Genomic DNA, 10,040 nt, shown 5'->3' with positions numbered 1-10,040 from the left:
CACAATGTCACCATCTGTAACAAGCACACACACAATGTCACCATCTGTAACAAACACACACACAATGTCACCATCTGTAACAAACACACACACACAATGTCACCATCTGTAACAAACACACACACACAATGTCACCGTCTGTAACAAACACACACACAATGTCACCATCTGTAACAAACACACACACACAATGTCACCATCTGTAACAAACACACACACAATGTCACCATCTGTAACAAACACACACACAATGTCACCATCTGTAACAAACACACACACACAATGTCACCGTCTGTAACAAACACACACACAATGTCACCATCTGTAACAAACACACACACACAATGTCACCGTCTGTAACAAACACACACACAATGTCACCATCTGTAACAAACACACACACAATGTCACCGTCTGTAACAAACACACACACAATGTCACCATCTGTAACAAACACACACACAATGTCACCGTCTGTAACAAACACACACACAATGTCACCATCTGTAACAAACACACACACAATGTCACCGTCTGTAACAAACACACACACAATGTCACCATCTGTAACAAACACACACACAATGTCACCGTCTGTAACAAACACACACACAATGTCACCATCTGTAACAAACACACACACAATGTCACCATCTGTAACAAACACACACACAATGTCACCGTCTGTAACAAACACACACACAATGTCACCATCTGTAACACACACACACACAATGTCACCGTCTGTAACAAACACACACACAATGTCACCATCTGTAACAAACACACACACAATGTCACCGTCTGTAACAAACACACACACAATGTCACCATCTGTAACACACACACACACACAATGTCACCATCTGTAACAAACACACACACACAATGTCACCATCTGTAACAAACACACACACAATGTCACCATCTGTAACAAACACACACACACAATGTCACCATCTGTAACACACACACACACACAATGTCACCATCTGTAACAAACACACACACACAATGTCACCATCTGTAACAAACACACACACAATGTCACCATCTGTAACAAACACACACACAATGTCACCATCTGTAACAAACACACACACACAATATCACCATCTGTAACAAACACACACACACAATGTCACCGTCTGTAACAAACACACACACAATATCACCATCTGTAACAAACACACACACAATGTCACCATCTGTAACAAACACACACACAATGTCACCATCTGTAACACACACACACACACAATGTCACCATCTGTAACAAACACACACACACAATGTCACCATCTGTAACAAACACACACACACAATGTCACCATCTGTAACAAACACACACACACAATGTCACCATCTGTAACAAACATACACACACAATGTCACCATCTGTAACAAACACACACACACAATGTCACCATCTGTAACAAACACACACACAATGTCACCATCTGTAACAAACATACACACAATGTCACCGTCTGTAACAAACACACACACAATATCACCATCTGTAACAAACACACACACAATGTCACCATCTGTAACAAACACACACACAATATCACCATCTGTAACAAACACACACACAATGTCACCATCTGTAACAAACACACACACACAATGTCACCATCTGTAACAAACATACACACAATGTCACCATCTGTAACAAACATACACACACAATGTCACCGTCTGTAACAAACATACACACAATGTCACCATCTGTAACAAACACACACACAATGTCACCATCTGTAACAAACACACACACAATGTCACCGTCTGTAACAAACACACACACAATATCACCATCTGTAACAAACACACACACAATGTCACCATCTGTAACAAACACACACACAATGTCACCATCTGTAACACACACACACACACAATGTCACCATCTGTAACAAACACACACACACAATGTCACCATCTGTAACACACACACACAATGTCACCATCTGTAACAAACACACACAATGTCACCGTCTGTAACAAACACACACACAATGTCACCGTCTGTAACAATCTGGCATCTGCCTTCATGTGGAATATTTGTTTCACCATTCACATTTCAGTACACATTTCTAGAAATAAATAGATAAAATATTACTTAAATTCTTACCTTGTCATAGGTTTCTGTTTTTGGTTTTGTGTAGTTGGAAAGTTTTGACCAGGTAGTAGGAATTAGTATTTTTACTTTTCTTATGAAGAGCCTTTGTTGTGTAGCTTTATATAGATAATTGGAGGCTTCATTCACCATATTCTTTAAAGGAAAATATAATAAAAAAAAACATTGATTAAAATAAATTGAATGGACACAGATGGAAACTTCAAAGTGTAAATACAGTTAAAGGGACAGTCTACTCCAGAATTGTAATTGTTTAAAAAGATAGATAATCCCTTTATTACCTATTCCCCAGTTTTGCATAACCAACACAGTTATATTAATATACTTTTTACCTCTGTGATTACCCTGTATCTAAGCATCTGCAGACTGCTCCTTATCTCAGTTATATTAATATACTTTTTACCTTTGTGATTACCCTGTATCTAAGCCTCTGCAGACTGCTCCTTATCTCAGTTATATTAATATACTTTTTACCTCTGTGATTACCTTGTATCTAAGCATCTGCAGACTGCTCCTTATCTCAGTTATATTAATAGACTTTTTACCTCTGTGATTACCTTGTATCTAAGCATCTGCAGACTGCCCCTTTATTTCAGATCTTTTGACAGACTTGTATTTTAGCCAATCTGCCCTCTCATAATTAACACCAAGGGAATGAGCACAATGCTATCTATATGGCACACATGAACTAATGCCATCTAGCTGTGAAAAAACAGTCAAATGCCTTGAGATAAGAGGCGACCTTCAAGGGCTTAGAAATTAGCATATGAGCCTACCTAGGGTTAGCTTTCAACCAAGAATATCAAGAGTACAAAGTAAATTTGATTATAAAAGTAAATTTGAAAGTTGTTTAAAATGACATGCCCTATCTGAATCATGACAATTTAATTTTGGCTAGGATGTCCCTTTAACACTATTGTAAATTAAATCTAAAAATATTAAGAAAATATACTGTTTTATTAATAAATCCACTTCTGATGATTGGTGAATACACACATATGCCTCTTGTTATTGGCTCATCAAATGTGCTCAGCTAGCTCTCAGTATCGCATTGCAGCTCCTTAGCATACCTAGGTTTACTATTTAACAAAGGATGTCAAGAGAACAAGGCACATTTGATAATAGAAGTAAATTGGAAAGTTGCTTAAATTTGCATGCTCTGTCTGAATCATGAACATGTAATTGATATCTTTTTAATTAGAAAGCATTTTATAATTACTTTTTATGCATGGCAAGAAACAATAACATCTGCAATTATGTTTCTTCTGAGAATGACCGGAGATGTATTTTCTCCATTTGAGAATTAAATTCACTTCCTGAACAGCAATATATTTTTTACAATTTATCTAAATAATTTCCTAATACCTTTGTCCTGCAAATGACTTTACTTTGTACAAATAGTGCAGCTCTTTTCTGTTTAGTGAGCAGACCCTAGATCACTTATTTATAGAGACATTATTCAGATAGAATAGCAATTTTAAGCAACTTTCTAATTTACTCCTATTATCATTTTTTCTTCGTTCTCGTGGTATCAATTTTGAATAAAAAAACACAGTGGATAGTGCTTGCTGATTGGTGGCTACATTTAGTTAATAAATGAAGGAGGCATGGGCACGTGAGAATTAGGAAGGGGTACAGCAGAGACAGAAAAAATATGAGTGATGTAAAGTGAAGATAGAAAAGTGCTAAAATGGTATTAACAACTGAAAGAGGGAATTAATTAATTGTTAAATGGATGTTATGGTAATGTTGTTACACGGGCACAGTATATATCAGCACTTAAAGGAACATAAAAATCCCACAGCTATTTTTCTTTCACAAGACTCACAAGAGCTGCTGGTGCAATGCCTCCCCCTGCAGACTCGCGGCTAATCGGCCGCCAGTAGGGTGGTGTCAATCAACCAGATCGTACTCGATCGGGTTGATTTCCGGCGATGTGTGTCCGCCTGCTCAGAGCAGGCGGACAGGTTATGGAGCAGCGGTCTTTGTGACCGCTGCTTCATAACTGCTGTTTCTGGCGAGTCTGATGACTCGCCAGAAACACGGGGCATCAAGCTACATTCGGAGCTTGATACATATACCCCTGTGTATGTATTTGTATGTGTTTCTGTATATTTGTGTTTGTGTATTTTTATGTGTTTCTGTATATTTATGTTTGTGTGTTTATGTGTGTGTGTATTTGTATGTGTTTCTGTATATCTATGTTTGTGTGTGTGCATTTGTATGTGTTTCTGTATATTTGTGATTGTGTGTATATTTGTATGTGTTTCTGTATATTTGTGTTTGTGTGTGTATTTGTATGTGTTTCTGCATATTTATGTTTGTGTGTGTGCATTTGTATGTGTTTCTGTATATTTGTGATTGTGTGTGTGTATTTCTATGTGTTTCTGCATATTTATGTTTGTGTGTGTGCATTTCTATGTGTTTCTGCATATTTATGTTTATGTGTGTGCATTTCTATGTGTTTCTGTATATTTATGTTTATGTGTGTGCATTTCTATGTGTTTCTGTATATTTATGTTTATGTGTGTGCATTTCTATGTGTTTCTGTATATCTATGTTTGTGTGTGTGCATTTGTATGTGTTTCTGTATATTTGTGATTGTGTGTATATTTGTATGTGTTTCTGTATATTTGTGTTTGTGTGTGTATTTGTATGTGTTTCTGCATATTTATGTTTGTGTGTGTGCATTTGTATGTGTTTCTGTATATTTGTGATTGTGTGTGTATTTGTATGTGTTTCTGTATATTTATGTTTGTGTGTGTATTTGTTTCTGCATATTTATGTTTGTGTGTGTGCATTTCTATGTGTTTCTGTATATTTATGTTTGTGTGTGTGCATTTCTATGTGTTTCTGTATATTTATGTTTGTGTGTGTGTGCATGTCTATATGTGTGATTCATAAGTGTAAATAAGACATATTTTTCTTACCTTAATGCTTTCAATAATCTTGACATCCTCAGTTACATTTGGATTAATTGCAATCACAATATCCTCATATCCTCCATTAACAAGTGTCACCATAGAACTGTTAGCTGCATAACATGGATAAAGTAGAAAAATGAATGCAAACCATTTCCACTGACCCATGGTGTAAGATTTCCCAACTACTCTTACTGATGTCTGTTACGATTTATATACCACAATATTCAACCCTTATCAGATATTTGTGTGGACTTTGATAGTAGATATTGTAGGTATTCATTACTTTTTGTTTTGCTCATTACAACACCCTCAATTACAAGAAGTGACTCACTTCTGAAATAAATTATTGAAATTAAACGAGGGATTTTTTTTCTTACAGTATTCTTCCTTGTTGCAGTTAAAAATCTTAGGAATGTTTAACTTAATTGCCATAGTTCACAACACTGGGGAGAATATTGTTAAGGTGAATGTAGGTGTGTTTGGACTTGAAATCAAATTTTTTTTCATGCATCCAAAAAGCAGCAGATAAGTCAGTTCGTTGGGCTTACAACTTACAGCTCGTATTACAAGTTGCAAGTAAACACGATTACCGCAACTTCAGAGCTCTGTTTAACTGTTTTGTGAAACGAAAAAGTTGCACAAAAAGCATCAAAAATACATTACAAAGTATAGTTACTGTCATAATAACACTATCTAATAATAAAAAAAAAATAATAATATTGCACGCTAAAGTTATAAAGGCTCAAAGATATGAGGTCTTGTGTTAGAAAAAAAAAGGCAGGCAAAGGGCTTTAACATAGAGAAACATTCATATACATGTCTAACGATGTATATGTATGTATAGATATACAATACAGAGTTCTCTGTGTATAGAAGTGCTCACTTATGGTCTCGTTGACGATTCTCTGTGTAACGGCACAATGGAGTGTGGATGGGGACAGTCCCCCTGGAAGATCCAATGCAGAGGCTGCTACTATAAGTGGATACTGCTATTCACACCACAAAAAAAGTTCAAGATGAATCCAAGATAGTAGGGTGCTATGCAAGTGCGGGTTCAACAAACCACATGGAACTCTAAAAATCCAACCACTTTATTATATACGATTAAAAGCATGACGGTCAGCACATCTAAAATCCAACAGGTAATATGGACAGGTTCACACACAGACGCGTTTTGTGTGCATGCGCACTTGTTCACTGCTCACCTGTGGACCTGTCCATAGACCTATTTAAGGAATACTTTTTAAAGAAACATACTGTACATATCTGTTAGAAAAAAAAAACAATTGCAAAGACACTTATTATGGGGATATAGCTTTCTAATCTTTCTGTATATGCCCATGTCAAAAGATAAATATTTAAAAAGATTATATATGACTTGTATAGTTCTAGATTGTATAGTGTGCACAACATATTTGCACATAGACATATAACTAAGGAAGATTATTGCATGCATAGACACTTTCCTAATATGCCTAAAAAGGCGTCACTCTGTAAAAAAATATATTCTTAATTCCTTCAGAAACAAAACTGAATGAAAGAAACACCCAGGCTGAGATAGTGTATAGTTATTACACGCCACGCAAAGGACCAAGCTAGTTCAAACAAATAAATCAAGGTCCCTTCTCTTGTTTAATCCCTGTGGGTTACTTGTTTGGAGGGTAAACATCCAAAACACCTCCCTTTTGTTTAACAACAATTTCCTGACACCACCCTTTTCCATTTTGTAACATGATCTATACCTTGTACAGTAAGTGCTGTGACATCAGAATTGTGCATGTATTTAAAGTGTCTAGATACAGGAGTATCTGACTCCTCATCCTCTATGGACCTAAGATGCTCTAAAAACCTCTCCTTTAGAGGTCTCTTGGTTTTCCCTGAATATTGTATTTTTAAAATTTTAAAGTTAAAAGATGAACAACATGTGTTGTAGCACAGTTGATTAAAAAGTTAATATTAAATTATTTTTGGGTAGTGCTGGATAGAAACCTATTCCCCTCAGATACAAAGTTGCAGATTCTACAAAGAGGCCTCCTACATTTGTAGAAGCCTTTTCTTTTTTTAAGCCAACATGTGTTGAAACAGGTCTTATATCTGAGGGAGACAAAAAATTAGCCAGAGTTTTTCCCTTTCTGGGAACAAAGTCACATCCTTTCTGTACTATGTCTTTAATTACAGGGTCCAAGTATACAATAGGTAAAGCCTCTTTAATGATTCCACATATTCTATTGTACTCTAAGCTGTATGATGTTATGAATTTTGTTTTCTATTCTGTTAGGCCTAGATTTAGAGTTTGGCGGTAGCCGTCAAAACCAGCGTTAGAGGCTCCTAACGCTGGTTTTAGGCTACCGCCGGTATTTGGAGTCAGTCAGGAAAGGGTCTAACGCTCACTTTCCAGCCGCGACTTTTCCATACCGCAGATCCCCTTACGTCAATTGCGTATCCTATCTTTTCAATGGGATCTTTCTAACTCCGGTATTTAGAGTCGTGGCTGAAGTGAGCGTTAGAAATCTAACGACAAAACTCCAGCCGCAGAAAAAAGTCAGTAGTTAAGAGCTTTTCTTTATAAAGCTCTTAACTACTGTGCTCTAAAGTACACTAACACCCATAAACTACCTATGTACCCCTAAACCGAGGTCCCCCCACATTGCCGCCACTCGATTAAATCTTTTTAACCCCTAATCTGCCGACCGCCACCTACGTTATCCTTATGTACCCCTAATCTGCTGACCCTAACACCGCCGACCCCTATATTATATTTATTAACCCCTAATCTGCCCCCCTCAACGTCGCCTCCACCTGCCTACACTTATTAACCCCTAATCTTCCGACCGAATCTCGCCGCTACTGTAATAAATGGATTAACCCCTAAAGCTAAGTCTAACCCTAACACTAACACCCCCCTAAGTTAAATATAATTTAAATCTAACTAAATAAATTAACTCTTATTAAATAAATTATTCCTATTTAAAGCTAAATACTTACCTGTAAAATAAACCCTAATATAGCTACAATATAAATTATAATTATATTATAGCTATTTTAGGATTAATATTTATTTTACAGGCAACTTTGTAATTATTTTAACCAGGTACAATAGCTATTAAATAGTTAAGAACTATTTAATAGTTACCTAGTTAAAATAATTACAAAATTACCTGTAAAATAAATCCTAACCTAAGTTACAATTAAACCTAACACTACACTATCAATAAATTAATTAAATAAAATACCTACAATTATCTACAATTAAACCTAACACTACACTATCAATAAATTAATTAAATAAAATACCTACAATTATCTACAATTAAACCTAACACTACACTATCAATAAATTAATTAAATACAATTCCTACAAATAAATACAATGAAATAAACTAACTAAAGTACAAAAAATAAAAAAGAACTAAGTTACAAAAAATAAAAAAATATTTACAAACATTAGAAAAATATTACAACAATTTTAAACTAATTACACCTACTCTAAGCCCCCTAATAAAATAACAAAGCCCCCCAAAATAAAAGAATGCCCTACCCTATTCTAAATTAAAAAAGTTCAAAGCTCTTTTACCTTACCAGCCCTGAACAGGGCCCTTTGCGGGGCATGCCCCAAAGAATTCAGCTCTTTTGCCTGTAAAAAAAACACATACAATACCCCCCCAACATTACAACCCACCACCCACATACCCCTAATCTAACCCAAACCCCCCTTAAATAAACCTAACACTAAGCCCCTGAAGATCTTCCTACCTTATCTTCACCATACCAGGTTCACCGATCGGTCCTCGGAAGTCTTGATCCAAGCCTTGGAAGTGTTGATCCAAGCCCAAGCGGGGGGCTGAAGAGTGACGTTCATCCTCGGGCTGAAGTCTGGATCCAAGCGGCGACTGAAGAAATCCATCATCGGGCTGAAGTCGGAAGTCCATCATCGGGATGAAGTCTTCTATCAAGCAGCATCTTCAATCTTCTTTCTTCCGGAGCCATCATCTTCCAGCCAACGCGGAACATCCTCTTCTCCCGACGCCTACTCACCGAATGACGGTTCCTTTAAATGACGTCATCCAAGATGGCGTCCGTCAAATTCCAATTGGCTGATACGATTCTATCAGCCAATCGGAATTAAGGTAGGAAAATTCTGATTGGCTGATGGAATCAGCCAATCAGATTGAAGTTCAATCCGATTGGCTGATCCGATCAGCCAATCAGATTGAGCTCGCATTCTATTGGCTCTTCCCATCAGCCAATAGAATGCAAGCTCAATCTGATTGGCTGATTCCATCAGCCAATCAGAATTTTCCTACCTTAATTCCGATTGGCTGATAGAATCCTATCAGCCAATCAGAATTCGACGGACGCCATCTTGGATGACGTCATTTAAAGGAACCGTCATTCGGCGAGTAGGCGTCGGGAGAAGAGGATGTTCCGCGTCGGCTGGAAGATGATGGCTCCGGAAGAAAGAAGATTGAAGATGCTGCTTGATAGAAGACTTCATCCCGATGATGGACTTCCGACTTCAGCCCGATGATGGATTTCTTCAGTCGCCGCTTGGATCCAGACTTCTGCCCGAGGATGGACGTCACTCTTCAGCCCCCCGCTTGGGCTTGGATCAACACTTCCGAGGCTTGGATCAAGACTTCCGAGGACCGATCGGTGAACCTGGTATGGTGAAGATAAGGTAGGAAGATCTTCAGGGGCTTAGTGTTAGGTTTATTTAAGGGGGGTTTGGGTTAGATTAGGGGTATGTGGGTGGTGGGTTGTAATGTTGGGGGGTGTATTGTATGTGTTTTTTTTACAGGCAAAAGAGCTGAATTCTTTGGGGCATGCCCCGCAAAGGGCCCTGTTCAGGGCTGGTAAGGTAAAAGAGCTTTGAACTTTTGTAATTTAGAATAGGGTAGGGCATTTTTTTATTTTGGGGGGCTTTGTTATTTTATTAGGGGGCTTAGAGTAGGTGTAATTAGTTTAAAATT

The 10,040-nt window shown here is 37.3% G+C and overlaps 1 protein-coding gene across 1 annotated transcript in view; it reads right to left on the bottom strand.

Annotated features, from left to right (window-relative positions):
- The window catches only part of LOC128641111 (calcium-activated chloride channel regulator 1-like), a 119,599-nt gene extending 114,364 nt beyond the window's left edge, over positions 1-5,235 (bottom strand). The window contains exons 1-2 of the mRNA XM_053693686.1: positions 5,077-5,235; positions 2,141-2,281 (exon numbers count right to left, since the gene is read on the bottom strand). Of these exons, the coding sequence (XP_053549661.1) occupies positions 2,141-2,281; positions 5,077-5,235 (300 nt within the window). The remainder of the gene's footprint in view (positions 1-2,140; positions 2,282-5,076) is intronic.
- Positions 5,236-10,040: the final 4,805 nt, after the last annotated feature.

Source organism: Bombina bombina, chromosome 10 (assembly GCF_027579735.1).
Source record: "Bombina bombina isolate aBomBom1 chromosome 10, aBomBom1.pri, whole genome shotgun sequence".
NCBI lineage: Eukaryota > Metazoa > Chordata > Amphibia > Anura > Bombinatoridae > Bombina > Bombina bombina.
Note: the sequence above shows the minus strand (reverse complement) of the source record. Positions and strands in the feature narration are given on the sequence as shown.